Below are 17369 nucleotides of genomic sequence, written 5' to 3'. Positions count from 1 at the left end.
ATTTGGCAAGAGAAATTAAGAGCAGATATAAAATATTTAACTTATTTATTTTTATTTTTAAAAGCTTACATGATAATGAAATTATAAGTGAACTCAAGCAAACGTAGCGCTAGCATCAGAGGCTTTCGGCTGTCTGGTGATGTGATGTTGGATCAGATACGATGGAGTAGGTTGGTGTCCTTCAGAAATTTGTAAATGTTTTTAATGTTATCTTCAGTGGCATCTTTTAAACGTAGAAGAAGATATATGTTGCTAAAGTGGTGATGCCTTTAAGAAGCAAGTTCTGCGCAGGATACCAGAAGATGATGCACACTGACTGTGCCTTGGCAGAAGGGGCAGGGGTTGGATGTACCTTATTACCCTGTAATAGGGGTACGCCAGTAATTATGATGGTTGGTGGGTGCCGATGATGGATAGGCAGGTTATGTACGTTTGGGGTTAATATTCGAATAATGGTGTTTATAATACGACCATTCACGAAGTAACCTCTCTGTTCATGAATAAGTCGGTTTATGTCGCTGAGTAGGATGACTTCTGATGTGACAGTTCGTGCAATGGAAATGTTCTTGGCAATTGTATCTGTCAGTGTGTTACCCTGGATGCCGGAGTGCCCAGGTATCCACATAGCTTTGATGCTACTACGATGGGTAATTAGTATGTTTTTAATACAGCCAATGATTTTGCTTGATTTTTTGTGGTTTTGGATGGCTTGGTAGCAGGACAAACTGTCGGAGCAAATTATACGTTTACCCTTATTTTTGGCGCAGTATTGAACGGCGGTTGCTTCAGCGGTGAAAATCGAGCAGAATGAAAATAGAAGGCCGTATGAGATAACTTCCTGATTTTCCTTTACCACTGCGTAAGAAGTGTGGGATCCTTTTGACTCGTCAGTAAAAACCAATTGGCACCCGTTAAATTTATAGTCTGCGATAGATTCGGAGAACTTGTAAACAGTTTATACCAAATTTATGGAAAAGTTAATTTTTGCCATGGGAATTCAATCGCAATATTCAGAACTTTGACGTAACGAATCAATATAAAAAAAAACAATAGTTAATTTTTTTTGCCCATAGCACAAAATTAGGTATGCCCTAAACTACCACCACTAAAAAAATGTATATATTTTTTTGGGCCATCCTAATATACATACATACGTGCATAGACATATCTACATGTGTACTATTAACGATTGCTTGCAAACATTTATTGGACAATTGAGTATTAGGCGCATGTAGGCAAACGAATTTGATGTCATAAAGTTGCCGTCAACTGCTGAAGTAATTAAAAGAGACATAAACACAAAATGCCATTTCCGCACTCAGCATAGGGCAGTTACAGAATTCTCATACCAACGCAACACTAGGCTAACAATGGCTTGAACGGCAAAGAAGCCATTCTAACCACATGGCCGAGACAATAGCAAGCAGCAGCAATACCAAGGTCCAATGACCTTCTAATATTAGCAACAACAATTGGGACATGTTAAAAGAGATGTTAAAGTAGTTTTGGGAGCAGAGAGAAAGTTGAATAGATTAGTGAATTGGCTATTTGAGATGAATGATGGTGAATTGAAAAGGTACGAGTTGGGAGTAGAATCCGAAAATGATGCTGACACTAAAGGTAAAATTCATCTGTTAAAGTTAACCAAATGCTTTAAATTTCTAAGCACAGCATTGAAAACGGAAAAATACAAAAAAATATTGAAAAACAGCAACAATTATGCTTGTAAACTGCTCAAATGGGAGATAACCAGGAATGGACGTCCAATTATTGAGTATTCATTTTATCACAAACTCAATGGATTTGATGGCCGGATAGCTTTGAAGGAAGCAGTGGTCAACGAGTTGCAGGTGACATAATAACAAAAAAGGTTGTGCGTGATGAAAACTATGGCAGCAAGTTATGGTAAAACTGATTATGCAATCGAAATTTGCAGGCACAGGTAAACGACTACCTCGTCAGCCTTTCTCGCTTCTTCACTGCGAGGAATTTACAACTCTCCCCCACTAAATCGACGGCGACCCTTTTCACCACCTGGACAAAGTAGGTCAAGCTACAACTCAAGGTGAAAGTCGATGATACACAAATTCCGATGATTAACAACCCCAAAATATTGGGAGTTCCCTTTGACAGCTTGCTCTCCTTTCAGCGCATACAACTGCTATTGCAACTAAGGTACAGAATCGCAACAAGGTTCTCAAGTCGCTTGCCGGCCGCACTTCAAGCAAAGACAAGGAAATGTTGCTGTCGACTTTTAAAGCAATAAGCCGACCGGCTCTAAGCTATACTGCGCCTGTCTGGTCGCCTGGAACCAGTGATTCGCAGTGAACGAAGCTTCAGACTTGCCAAAACACTGCATTAAGGACCGCGACAGGATGTCTTATGATATCACCAATACAACACCTACACGATGAAGCCCTTATGCTGCCTGTGAACGAGCAATACAAATTGCTCAGCAAGCAGTTTCTACTGGGGTGTTACCGCAGGCCTCTCCCTTATAGACACCTGCTTGAGCCTGAGCCACCTCCCAGGCACATCAGGAGGCATTTCCTCAACTACGCGGACGAGATCTCAGACAAAAAAAACAGACAGTTACTGGATCGGGCAGTGTACAGACAGGCTATAAACGACAACCATCGGGAGACTCTCACCACCTTCTTAAGCTCTCGACCCCCGAATGCCGTTATCGGAGTCCAACCGCCACCAATCGCAAACGAAGAGTTCCAACTTCCCCGAGAGTCGCGCGTAACCTTGGCACAATTATGTTCTGGATCTTGTAGCAGGTTAAACTCCTACTTACCCAGAATCGACTCCGACATACCTAACATATGTCCAGCATGTGAAGGCACTCCGCACGACACCAACCACCTTTTCACATGCCCCATTAAACCGACTCACCTAACACGCCTTTTCCTTTGGACCCAACCCGTCGAAACAGCTAGTTTCCTGGGCCTACCGTTAGATGAGCTAGCCGAAGACGACCGGTGATTCCGCTACACTGACAGGGCGAAGGTACTGCTACAACAACAACAACAGATTTGTGTTCAGCGATCTTATAAACTTGGACAAAAACAATAGCCGAGGAGGAAGGCCTCCTCTGCGTTGAAAAGATCAGGTGGACAAGGACTTGGATTCGCTTGGTGTACCCAACTGGTGTTGGTTAACACGAATAAGAAACGACCTGCGCGCTTTGTTAAACTCGGTCAAGCCCGCGGAAGTGGTTATCACGCCAATCAAGAAGAAGAGAAAGGCCTTATAAACTTTAGAAATGAAAATATCAAAGAAATCTGTCAATAGAATTAAATGGCTCCTGAAAGGGTAATAACAGATATCCATCCAATGCCCAAAGTTTTAAGGTGTGACCAACATCAATCCTATGGAATCAGCTGATTTGCTTATAAAATAAGGGATACGACAGCGGTTTGTTTACAACAGAGGTCGGAACAAACTAAGATTAAGTATATACATACATTTAAGTACCACTCTGGCACTCCCAAAATAGCACTAAAACGCCGCTTTGATACCATCATGAGATCTCCAACAGGCAGATATCTACTGACAGCGAAAGCTGTTTGTGTTGTGAGAAGATTGTTGAGATTTACGATGGCTCTCTGCAATAGGCTGTCGAAGAAAGATGCATCCACTGGTCCTAATCGTCTAGCTGTTAAGACATTTTGGACATTTTTTTAGAGACATTATTTACAGAGAAAGTGCTCAACAGTGTCTTTCTCTGAAAGGTCCCCACAGCTTCAGTAATGGAGATTAAATGGTAAGCACAGCTTTTCTGCATGTGTCTCGATCGTCTAATTACCGGTGAACACAGTTACAAGTTTGGAAATTGGACGTTGTGGAGTCACCAGCACTTTCTGAACCCTTTGTCTATTTTAAAGGTGACAAATGGTTTAAGAAATAGCACATGAAGAAATGGAGCTCCATCTTTTCTGTACTTTCCTGAGAAATAATTTGTGCAGTTCCCCTTTAACAACTGTCAGAGGGATGCCGATGACCGGATAGGAGGTCTCTGAGACCAATTCAGTTACCTTCCTCACAGGCTCATCAGCACTTTCATTTCCCTCTATATTTCGATGTCCTAGAACCCAGATCAGAGAAGTGTTACCTGCACACCAAAGATATGTGATATCCTCCTTACAGGAGTTGACTACTTTGGATCTGCATCATGGCATTAACTGTTAATATCTCCCTCGTTCCTTGAGCGTTTTGCAAGCGTGCAGCATCACAAAGACTTTTGCCTGCAAAACACTACCAGTATTCGATAGTTTTAAGGAAACAGATAAATCGGCTGATTTAGACAAACCCCCTGCTCCGACTCTCGATTCCATCTTGGAGCTGTCAGTGAAGACATAAGACTCTCAAACTCTAGTTTACGGATAGAGAGATCTGTTCGAGGTCGGAAAAATACGGTATTAATTGCTAAAAAATTCTACCATGTCCTTTGAAGTGTTCCCTCCAGAGGCCAACCGTCTTTAACCTGATTGCACTTCGAGGGGCGATGGAAATAACGTAAGAGTCGATGGAAAGTAAGTGCAAAACGAAAGGCTGGGCAAATCCTACATGCTCCGTGGATGCGACTATATGCAGTGAATTCGTTGCCGTTTTAAGAACGACTTATAGGAATAGCTCAGAATTAGAGGAAGAGTCTCACATTTTTGTTTCGGATGACCTCCCACGGCTTTCTGAGCCGCAATAAAAGTGTCCTGCAAGGATTAAAACCCTACTCTTTTGAGGCATGCGGTCAGAGACAAGTCACAAGGGGATAATTTCACATCCACATCGTCATCTCCATTGTGGTAATTTATAAATTTTGTGTTAACGTACTCTGCTAGCGGTATATCGCAACTAACTTAGAATTTAGAAAATCCAAATTGTAATCCGAAAAATTATTTAGAGACGGAAAGTAGGTGGACACCGTTTAAGCTCCACTACGTGAAGTCGAACAGCTCTAGGAGTTCGGAGGTTAATTTCAGAGATCTACCGAAAAATAGTTAATTTTCATGAACAAATTAACTTAACTAAATTCAAATCTGTGATGTCTTGTTTTGGGTTTTTATACCACTTAACAATGCTTGCAACAAATTTAAACATCACAGATGAAAACAGAGGCTCACTTTGCTCATTCCTTATCTTTGGAGATTTTACTTTTATTTTCTTCCCCGCTTTATGCACAACCAGCTGAGGTCGCGCGTGGGGAAGCGTCAAAATATCAACAACAATACAACTAACGAAAGCATGCAAAGCGTGCAACAAAAGCACTCTGAAAGGCAATGCCACGCATTGAGTTGGTCGGCATTTAAGTTGGTCAGTTTCCTCGCCGGAAAATCCTGAGCATTTATCCGTAATCTATCCGTTGATTGTAGGCGATTGGGCGAATGGGCAAGTGTGGCGAAGAAGTGGATAGCCATCAAGGGTGGGCAATAGCACACATTTTCTTGGAAGGAGGTGGAAAGTTTTAATGTTTCAAGCGTTACAAAAATATGGGCTAGCAGTTTACAGAGTATACCAACAAACAGAAAGTGAATAAATAAAGTGTTTTTTTGTTTTGTAATTTTATCTGTAAATAACTAACAGCTCTATTAGCGATTTTTTTTTATAAAAAATATAAAAATATTTGTTACTTAATAACAAACGAATTATTGATTTTCGTCCAAGTTGAGTAACCATTTCATCTTAACCTAAGCTCACCTATTTCGTGCCCTAGTAACAATAAAAAAGTAATTTGTTGAATAATACTAAACACAAGAAAGGCTAAATTCGATGAAGATCGAATTTAACATATTAACTTGATTCAAACAGAAGCTTGAGGGATGGAATTTCCATCTGCGAAGCATTGGCCAAACGAAACGAAATCGACTAATTTCTTAAACGGATGGTGATTGAGGTAGAGAAATGGGGCATATAGGACAATATTGTGCGAAAACGATCGTGGCGAAAGCAAAATGAAGCAGCTCAAACATTGAAACACTCAAATACTGAGAAATCATATTATATATTCGTGGATTTTCTCTATTATCTGCATAGTTTTTATTGCCAATAGATTATAATTGTCTTTTAAATACCATATTTTTGAATATCCGCGCAAATGGACTCTTAGTTAACGAAAACAATGCAAGGTTCGCGTAAAGAAGATTTGATTTTGCTCATTCCGGATAATAAAATTTAAAAAGTAACACAAGGATAGACGTGGTAATAAGAAAAGTCTACAAACTCGCACTATACGGATTACTCATGAATTTTTTTAATTTTTATTTTTTTACTTTTTAGTTGTTATTTAGATTAGATTAAATGAATTCGAGGTTTGCACCCAGTTCCCTTATTAAACTCATGATAGAGCTGGGTTACATTAAGCGTATGTATGTGCCTTTCTTCCGCCTACATCTGGCCGAGATAAATAAAAAAAACAAAATCCAATAACAGCCCCGTCCAAGCTTATTTCCCCCATTCTTGGTTGAACTCTTTTTCTGGTAAAAAGAATGATGGTTGCTCTGGACGTCTTTATATCCAGACCTTCCTCAGCACACCATCTCTTCGTCAGGTTTAAATCTCTCTACAACAAGTTCGAAAGAGTGTTTTTAAACTACCCCCTCGTTATAATTTCAACTTTATCTGAAATTCCTTGCCAGGGGATGCCGTTATTTGTCAGCAAGTGAAGCAAGTCCTCCTACGGACACCATTTACTTGTTTGTAGTTGGGTAGCATAGCCTGCCGTTGCGATTTCAGCTATCCCTGTCTGTAGCAGGGACGCAATCTATTTGCAGATAGGGCTCTGGGCGTTCCTCTTCGGTAATGTGCGACATACTCCCGCGTGAGAAGCACCTCGATACCAAGGAAGGCACAGAGAACTTCTTCCTCATAGTCAAAAGCACTTTGGATATCCGTAGATGCTCCATCAGCTATCTGTAAAGCAAATGTCCGTAGAGTTTCCGGTTCTGTACACATACTGGTTTGGATGGAGGGTGTTGTTCGTAGAGTGTCAAAAAATATATGAAATTTGTTATTGAGCTGACGGCTTTTAAGATTCAGCATTAAATAAAATCATGATATATGTTTGGTGGGACTGGGAGGCCATGGTGCACTGGGAAATGCTCGAAAAGAATACCACGGCCAACAAAGAGCAGTACATTGGCCAGCTACACCGCGTGATTGAGGCTATTCGACTGAAAAGACCTGATAGGCATGGTCAAACCACACTCCTTCATGAGCCCCATGTTGCACAAGTCTTCAAAGCCGCACTCCAAAAGCTCGAATGGGAGGTCCTGCAGCATCCGCCGTATTCTCCGAACCTTGCGCCGACCGATTACCATCTTTTTCGCTCCCTGTCAAACCATATGAAGGGCGTTACCTTCGATAACAAAGAGGTCCTTAAAAAGTGGGTCAATAAATTCTTTGATGCCAGACCAGGCGAATTTTGGCGAAACGGCATCAACAAATTGGTCGAGAGGTGAAAAGAGGTTGTAAGCAGCAACGGCGAATATGTAATTGATTAGCTCATTTAAATAATTTTTTTTTGTTTACATAAAAGTCTTCGATAAAAACGCTACGCACTTATTCTCCAACCTAATAGATTTTATTATTAAAGAATTTTTTTATTTTTTTATTTCCTTCGCTGATTTAATTTTTTTACATTTTTCACAAAAACAAAATAAAAAAATAAAAGTGATTACAGTTCCAGTTCCACTGTTTTTTTTTTTTACTTTTTGTGCTCAAATTTCATCCAAGTTTGCGCAAACAAAATCAACATTTTTAAAGCAGTCTAATTAGAAGTTCCCAGTAATGTAAGGAGAAACAGATTACACACACTGCAGTGCCTTAACTTTTTCCCCGCTTTTGTTCTCCTTTTTGTTATGGTATGTTTTGAGTTACGTATGAAGTAGTGGAAAATTTGTTTACACATTTGGAGGGAAACGAATAAAAGACACAAACTACATGTGAGTTGTTGTTGAAAATAGTTTCTACGAGATATTTCTTATATATTTTCTTAAAAACAATGACTCTACCTAAACTTTTTTTCTCCACCATAGATGTTATACTACATGAAACAGAATAGTCCGAAGGAAATTCGATTACATACATACGAGTATGTAATAACTTTTTTACTTGCCAACTTTCTTATGAAATGATTTTATTACAATCTGCTTTGAAATTCTTTTATCTCTTCATGTTGTTGCTGTAGCAGTACCTTTTCCCTGTCAGTGTAGCGTAATCACCGGTCGTCTTCGTCTACCTCATCTAACGGTAGGCCCAGGAAACTAGCTGTTTCGACGGGTTGGGTCCAAAGGAAAAGGCGTGTTAGGTGAGTCGGTTTAATGGGGTATGTGAAAAGGTGGTTAGTGTCGTGCGGGGTACCTTCACATGCTGAACATATGTTTAGTATGTTGGGGTCGATTCTGGATAAGTAGGAGTTTAACCTGCTACAATATCCAGAACGTAATTGTGCCAAGGTTACGCGCGACTCTCGGGAGCTGAAGAAGGTTGTGAGAGTCTCCCGATGAATGTCGTTTATAGCCTGTCGGTACACTGTCCGATCCAGTAACTGTCTGTTTTTTTTTGTCTGAGATCTCGTCCGCATAGTTGAGGAAATGCCTCCTGATGTGCCTGGGAGGTGGCTCAGGCTCAAGCAGGTGTCTATAAGGGAGAGGCCTGCGGTAACACCCCAGTAGAAACTGCTTGCTGAGCAATTTGTATTGCTCCTTAACAGGCAGCATAAGGGCTTCATCGTGTAGGTGTTGTATCGGTGACATCATAAGACATCCTGTCGCTGTCCTTAATGCAGTGTTTTGGCAGGTATGAAGCTTCGTCCACTGCGAATCACTGGTTCCAGGCGACCAGACAGGCGCAGGATAGCTTAGAACTGGTCGGCCTATTGCTTTGAAAGTCGACAGCAACATTTCCATGCCTTTGCTCCAAGTGCTGCCGGCAAGCGATTTGAGGACTTTGTTGCGACTCTGTACTTTAGTTGCAATAGCGGTTGTATGCGCTGAGAAGGAGAACAAGCTGTCTAAGGTAACTCCCAATATTTTGGGATTGTTAACCGTCGAGTAGAAGACCTTGGTGAGATATTCTACTCCCAATGGACCCAGCTTTTTCAACATCAGCATGTCTAGTCCGTCAGGGCTCTCTTCATCATCTTGATTGGTGTGTGACTACCGTTGGGATCTCAGAGTACGTAAGTTCGAATCTCTGTGAAACACCAAAAACGAAGAAGACGTTTTTTCTAATAGCGGTAATGCAAACATAAGAATGTATTTCTACCATAAAAATATCTGCCGTTCGAAGTTGGCTATAGGTCCCGGAAAAGAGTACAAGCCACAATTATATATACAGGGTTTGATTGAAAAGTAATGAGCCTTCCCGCGCGGAGCGTCTGCCAAGCGATCAACCGAATCGGCTAGTGAGGGAAAATGATCGTTGGACCTTCCCCTTCCACTAAAAATCGGTCCCAGTTTGCTGGCAACAGCGGTGCAGTCAACATCGCTCCGCGCGTGAAAGCTGCTTTAAAACTGTGTTATTATTTTGCAGTTGCGAAAATGCAGCGATCGTTGGAGCAACGTTACTTGATCAAATTTGCGTCATCTTTTTCGACTCTCGAGGCATCCTCCACAAGGAGTTTGTACCTCCAGGAAGCACTGTAAACGTAGCATTTTACAAAGAAGAGTTCCTTCGGCTGAAAAACCGGGTCGCCCGGGTTCGGCCCGACCTCGTCAACAATTGGACCCTTCATCACGACAATGTGCCGGCGCACACCGCCTTTCTCTGTCCTCCCTCCGGACTTCTTCTTGTTCCCGCGCCTGAAAAGAAAGCTGAAATGGAGGCGTTTCGACTCCTTCGAGGCGATCCAAAAAATGTGACAGCCGAATTCAACGCGATTCTGACGGATGAGTTTAAAAAATGTTTCCTGCAGGTGAAGGACCGCTACCAGCGTTGTATTGACGCTCAAGGGTCCTATTTTGAAGAATATTAGTTGTATAAGCCCAACGGTTTAATAAAACTGCTTAAAAACAATAAGGCTCATTACTTTTCAATCAACCCCTGTATGCATATACAGGTAATACTTTTTTAGAAAAAAGAAAATTACTCTATGCTTATTAAATTTAATAAAAAAATTTTATTCGACTTGTAAACTATGTTTACCACTACAGAAAGAACAAAAGCAAAGCTTGCTGAAAAAATATAGAAACAAATAGTTTTCTCACCAAAATATGCTCACAGGTGAAATGATGCAGTGTATTTTATATTTTCTCTAAGAATACCATAACTATGAAATATATTTTTTTCTATATACCTTAGCGTCTTAATTCATTCTCAAAAAATTTGTGTAAAGAAAAGTTGAAAAAATTTCCATTTCTTAAAATGGGAAAACGAACCTCACTTGAAAAAAAGGGAAAACGTTATTCATCATTATAAAGAGGGCAAAAGCCAGCGAAAAATTGCAGAAATTGTTGCTATTAGTTCCTCAACTTTCCAGCACATTATAGAAAGGTTTCGCCACGAAAACAGGACAGAAGATAAGAGCAAATCTGTGCCAAATAAAATATTTAATGATGCAGATAAGAGGTGGATTGTTCGCAAAGTTAAAGCAAAACCCGATTTAAGCGCTCCAAAATTAATGAACGCAGTCGAAAAATACTTAGGCAAGATATGTAACCCTAAAACTGTTCGTAGAGTTCTGCTCAAGAAAATATTGATGGAAGAACTGCCCGAAATAAACCGTTGATTAATGCTCGTAATAGAAAACAAAGAATAGAGTTTTGCAGACATCATTTGAACAAAGGCATTTCGTGCTGAAAGTCCGTTGTTTTTGCGGATGAAAGCAAATTTAACCTTTTCAGGTCTGACAGAAATTCCTGCGTTTGGAGAAAATCAGACACCATGCTTCAACCATGTAATTTGAGCTCTACATTTAAGCACAGCAGGGACAGTGTGATGGTAGGGGGTTGCATGTCCTATTCAGGCGTCGGAAATTTATCGAAAGACAAATGAATATAGAGATGTATCTGGATCTGCTAAAAGATTATTTAGTACAAAGTGCGTATAAAATGGGCATTAGAGATTCGTTTAGGTTCTACCAAGAAAACGATCCCAAGCATACGTTTGGTATTGTAAACACTTGGCTTATCTGACACCGCCCACATGTAGTACAGACACCTGCACAGAGTCCAGATCTCAATGGTATTGATCATTTGTAGTCAGTTATGTAAAATAAAATAAGAAACCACAATATTTCTAATGCTTCTGATCTGAAACGGGCACTACAGGAAGAATGGGATAAAATTAGTTCCGGTTATACAGCAAAACTTGTAGAATCTATGTATTCTCGATTAAAAGCTGGTCTGAATCAAAAGGGATACCCCACTAAGTATTAGCCGTAATCATGAAATCGAAATATTAATGTGTTTATGTTTTTCAATACTTTTAATTTAGTGCATAATTTAAGCCGTGACCTCAAAACTGTAACTGAATTATTTTAATTTGCGCTACCTATCTTTCTTATGAAGAAACATTTTTTGTTACTAAATGTTGTTATTTAATAACAAACAAAAAAGAGGTTGTCTGTAAAGTCGGTTTACTGACGATAGTTTAACGTGACAACGTCATAAGAAAATATTGATGGAATGGTTGCAATTTTCAAAACAAAACTTTAATTTTATTTGTTTGATAGATATTTTGTATGGATATAGAGGAGGAGGTAAATGGAATTGCAATGGAATAGGTCAAGTTACATTTACTCAAACGTGAAGAATGATGAAACATTTATCAAATTCATGAAAGATATCTTCAATTTCGATTGTGCATCAGTCGTTAATAAGTCAACAACACTAAGAGGCACCATCATCGATTTGCCTTTTTCAAGACACTTTACACTCGAAACACTCCCTTTCATTTCCTACTTTTTCTATCATCGTCCTATTCTCAACAGAGAAATGGTTCATTACCATGCACACAGCAAGAAGGCATATGCAAATACAAGTATGTGAATTTATATACCTACATATGCGCATATACATACATATATACGCTCGCTTAAGTAGGACAGAGCCAGATGTCGAACGTTGCCGAACGCGGGGGCCGATTGTGCTCTTTGTCGTTCGTTCCGCGCTCTCGCTTGCAGTTCATTCAAGGTAACGGCAATGAGCGAGGTAACGACAAATAAGCAAGGTAACGAAATGAGCAAGGTAACGACAAATGAGCAAGGTAACACTAATGAGCAAGGTAACGACACATTTTTTCGTGCGTGCAACCGGCTAAATCGAATTATAAAACGTTATCACGTCAAAAAATATAAGATATATATCGGTAATGGAAATACCATAAAATATTTTTGATATTTTAATAATTTGTTTTTGGCTGCATCAAATAAGCTGTGAGTCACTGTATATTTTCTTTTATCGCTAATGTTTCATTTCAACTGCACAACATTCCTTTTTCTTTCACTTATTTTAATGTTTTCTATCTATTTCTGCATGCCGATGCTCTGAAAACTACACCCGGACATGCCACATTTTCATTATGCCAATTGCTGCACTTCTCATTGGTCTTATGGCTAACTCGCATGACATCGGCTGGACCGGCCAATGCATTTAATTTAACACTTTTAAAAACAATGACTGACCGTCAACGTTCATTGAGGCGACATCGGTGTTTGCACTAACTGATAATTCAAATACACAAACAAATACTGTGGATGTATAAAATTCCAGGTCATATCCTATGGCGCTAGCATCTACTCCCTGGATTTGCCGGCCCCTAATAATACACCAACAGATGTTGTTCTTGGTTATAACAATCTCAATGGTAAGTGTATACTTGTACTTATTAATTTTAGAAATGAGGCTTTATCTGCAAAACTTTATAATCTTTTATAATACATCGATTGGTTGCTTACATTGAATGACTTAAGCCCATATACTGCAGCAATTCATTATTGTCCAGAGGGTGTACAATATTTGAAAAAACTGTTGATGTATTTTTTTATGGAACTCAGATTTACCCATAAATTTATAAAAATTAAATTATTTCACTTGCTTTATAACAAAAAAAAAGTAACAAACCAACAAAAAAGTGGTGTGATAAAAGTATGTTTGGGTTCACTCAAGCACAGCAAACATTGAAAAAGTGTCGTTATTCGAAAATTACTGTTAATAACTCCTCGTTACATTTACAGTCCTCTATTACTTACAGACATACATGTGACCATACATATATATGAAAATAAAGAACGTGCCGCTGCCCAAAGAAGCTGCCCAAAAGAGATGTAAGCTCCGTTTCAGGGAAATCGACCAAATCCGAAATTCTTCCTCTTAATTAGCGCAATATCCACTTACGCCATTTTGGCCGAGTTTAACAAAGCGCGCCAGTCGTTTCTTTTGAACAACCTAGTTTTGAATGAAGTACTTAAATTGTGCGTTTTAAAGTTAGGGCGGAGTCAATTGCCATGGAAAGAGGGGCTAAAATCACTAGATTTGTGCACTGGTGGACGACCACAGGGTGATGCTCTCTTGCCTCTCCTTTGGCTAGTTGCTATTGCCAAAGTTCATACTTAGCATACCCCGGTGATGATATCGAGACCGTTCTTCTCAGTCATGGATGAGATCTTGGAAAGGTCATTTGCTGTACTCAGTCGGTGGACTGCCAGTTGCGGCCTCAGAAAACACAAAACACTGTGGACTAGAAAACATAAACCTCCTCGTTTTAGACTTCTTAGATAAAATAATAAATAAGTTATCTAAGCGTGACACTTACATCCAAACAGACGAAGATTAAGCAAGGTGTACCGCAGGGTGGTGTTCTTTCACCCTTGCTGTTCAACTTCTACATCTCGAGGCTCCCCCAGCCACCAGAGGGAGTCTCCCTGGTCACATACGCTGACGACTGCACGATAATGGCGTCGAAAATGACATCGATGGTCTGTGCTCCAAAGTGAACAGCTACCTCACTGACCTTTCTCGCTCTTTGACTGCGACGAATCTCCAACCTTGCCCCACAAAGTCGACGGCAACCCTTTTTACCACGTGGACAAAGGAGGTTAAACTGCCCCTGAAGGTAAAAGTCGATGATACACCAATTTCGACGGTAAACAATACCAACATTTTGGGTGTAACCTTAAACAGTTTGCTCTCCTTCTCTGCGCACACAACCGCAATTGTCACTAAAGTCCAACATCGCAACAAGGTTGTCAAATCGCTTGCCGACAGCAAAGACAAAGAATTGTTGCTATCGTCATTTAAGGCAATTTGCCGGCTGGTTCTAAACTATACTGCGCATGTCTGGACGCCTGGAACTAGTGACACGCAGTGGATAAGGCTTCAGACATGCCAAAACACTGTCATTCGGACATCGACGGGCTGCCTCCTGATGTCCGCATTACAACACCTTCACAACGTGGCCCATATGCTACCTGTCAAGGAGATAACAAACTGCTCAGCAAGCAGTTCCTGTTGGGGTGCTACCGTAGGTTTCACTCTTGAGCCAGAGCCGCCTCCCAGGCACGTCAAGAGATATTTACTACACTACGCCAACGAGATCCAGGACAGAACAAACAGAAACCTACTGGACCGGACAGTGTTTAAACAGACATTAAACGACATCCACCATGAGACTGCTACCCCCTTCATAAACTCCCGTCCAGTGAATGGCGTAATCGGAGTCCAACAACCACCCATTGCAGATGAAGAGCTCCAACTTCCCTGAGAGTCCCGCGTAACCTTGGCACAATTACGTTATGGATACTCTAGCAGGTTAAACTCCTACTTATCCAGAATTGACGCCGACATACCTTACTTATGTCCGGCATGTGAAGGCACCCCGCACGACACCAACCACCTTTTCACATGCCCTTAAAACTCACTCATCTAACACCCCTCTCCCTCTGGACCCAACCTGTTGAAAGAGCATATTTCCTGGGCCTACCTTTAGATGAGCCAGACGAAGACGACCGATGATATACTCTACAATGGCGGGGCCTCTCTTACTACAAGAACAACAACATCAAGCATGAAATGCGGCTAGTAGAGAGCACACTTGAACTTACTTTTCACAAATAAAGCGGCATCCATTGCATCAATTCTACACTCAAGTATTTTTAAAACACGGGCACCGATTTTTATTCAACTATTTCATTTATTATCCTGCCTGAATTTCATTTACTCTAAGTGAGTGAAATATCATTATTTATCTGTCGTTCCAAATTTTTTTCGAAATGACCCAATTCCAGCAGGCGATTAGAAAATATTCGAGAAATATTCCAGAGACCTATGAGAACTGGAAAAAATATTAAAAAAAACAGATGTCACTCTTCCTGGTAGCAATGCATGCGTACTCATGTGCACAGAGGTGTCACAAACATACTTTACACTGCACGTGCGCGTACTTACGTGAACGCATTTCCCCTCAACAATGTGACAAATATTTAACTGACACTGGTAAGACAACCAAATAGCGTGCGACACAAACAGCTCAACCAATAACAACATCAAAGTAGCACCAGCTGAGCAGGCGAATTCAAGAGGGATAGCCGGAAAAAACAGAGAAAAAAGAGACTAAGCAGACGGATTTACCGGATACAGACACAAACACTCTGGCATCTGTGGCGGCGGTCAGCTAGAGCCAGCAGATGACTGTGCGCCCCGTTCGTCCATCCGTCGGTGTTCGTATGCAGCTGTCTGCCTTGCTAAAGCTATTTTTTCCGACCAATTTAGCCATATGTGCCACCCTAGTCACTGCTGTTGCAGCTGCTCATATCCATACATACTCGGGGCGATTTGCTGCCAAGAGCCAATTTGGTGTTACCACTTGTAACACTTTGAGGGGCAACAAATTTCCCACTTAAACGGAACTGACGCGTTGCGGCAGCAGAGCGGAAGACAAAAGCAAAAATCGCAATTCACACCCGGAAAAAAACAACGAACGAGCAAACAATGGCAACAGTGTCCATTAAAGCATACTAACAAAATGAAAGACAAAAACAAAAACCGGCAATGCTTCACCTCAACTGACCTCAACTACAATGTGACTCGTCTGCGAATGGCGGCGATGAGGTCATGCACCGGATATGTTGTGGTCTGCATAGGACTGGTCAGAGCACTAAGCTACTGAACACTGCATTTTCGGTTACTTCATATGCGCGTACGGTTCTAATATGCCGCTATAAAGTACATAGAAAACAGCAGCATGAGTAAAATACAAAAAAGCAAAAGGCGGCACCTAAACCGAACCGGTGACCAAGAGGAACAAGTGGCTGCCACTAATGCCGACATCAAGTGGCGCGACACGACGCGTGCCGGTGACAGTGGCGTCCGAGGTGCCAGCGGATGCTGGATGGCGGATGAGAGCAGTGGCACTTGATATGCTATGGCCACTTCCGTTTGGTCTGTTGCATGCCACAGCCATAGCAGAGGTGCGCCCGCGCGTTTGCATTCTGACATACTTCAGCAGCTGTAGCAACGGTCCAGCTTTGCTGTGCGCTTTTAGAAGCCACTAACAACAACCCTTAACACATTGAACGACTGAGGCTTTTGGTTGGAGTTTTTATTTTAAATTTTTATTTTCTTTCACTTTTTTTGACGTTGGTCAGCTTGTACTTCCTTTAAACTGGCGCTATTCTTTATGCAGACGGCCCCAACTGGTATTTAGATTTTGAACAATTGATTTTGTTGAACCAGAAATTTAGTTTGTAATTAGACATTTACAAAATTAGCCACATTTCGTTTGAATCAACTTTGATCAGTGGACGAAAGAATGTTTGGTTGAGTATGAGCATTTCTACCAGAAAATCATCTTTTCATATTAACCTCATTTCCTCCCCGGGGGCTAAATATTATAATAAATAAAACATATTAGCAAACTGCACTCGCGCATTCCCACAATGAGTAAGAGTTTTTGCTGCAGGTTCTCTTGGTCGCGCCTTATCATTGGACCACTGCTTTACAGTAGGCTCCTCCAATTCGTCGAGCGTTAGCAGGCGGCACCCCTGTGTTGGCACCACTGAAAAAGTATAAGCAAAGTATTTCTCTGAGCCCTCAGTAGTCTAGCGTAAGTGCACTAGGCTGCCATCCCAGAGGTTGTGGGTTCGAATTCCACGTAAAACACGGTCCTCGCACTTTTCCAAACTTAACTACTTTCGTAGTTTCTAAACAAAAAAAAAGTTCATTCCTCAACCCCAAAAACCTTATCCTTCCTATCCTTACTCCCACACAAGCAAAATAACAAAGAAAAAGACACAGTTACACTTTGCAACAGTGGCGCCAGCAAGAGGAAGCGGGCGATCGCGGTAAAATAGCGCTGACACACCAATTTTAGCAAAGTCCTCAACCATCTGTGTGATCCTTCTGCCAGAAAAATGTGGCACACAGATGGCG

General features: G+C 41.0%; 1 protein-coding gene across 1 annotated transcript in view; it reads left to right on the top strand.

Annotated features, from left to right (window-relative positions):
• Nucleotides 1-17369, top strand: part of LOC128857447 (uncharacterized) — a 77595-nt gene that overhangs the window by 4264 nt on the left and 55962 nt on the right. Inside the window, exon 2 of the mRNA XM_054093205.1 lies at nt 12714-12807. Within this exon, the coding sequence (XP_053949180.1) occupies nt 12714-12807 (94 nt within the window). The remainder of the gene's footprint in view (nt 1-12713; nt 12808-17369) is intronic.

This window comes from Anastrepha ludens, chromosome 3 (genome assembly GCF_028408465.1).
Source record: "Anastrepha ludens isolate Willacy chromosome 3, idAnaLude1.1, whole genome shotgun sequence".
In the NCBI taxonomy this organism is placed as follows: Eukaryota; Metazoa; Arthropoda; class Insecta; order Diptera; family Tephritidae; genus Anastrepha; species Anastrepha ludens.
The sequence above is the reverse complement of the archived record's forward strand: the minus strand, read 5'-3'. Positions and strand labels throughout refer to the sequence as shown.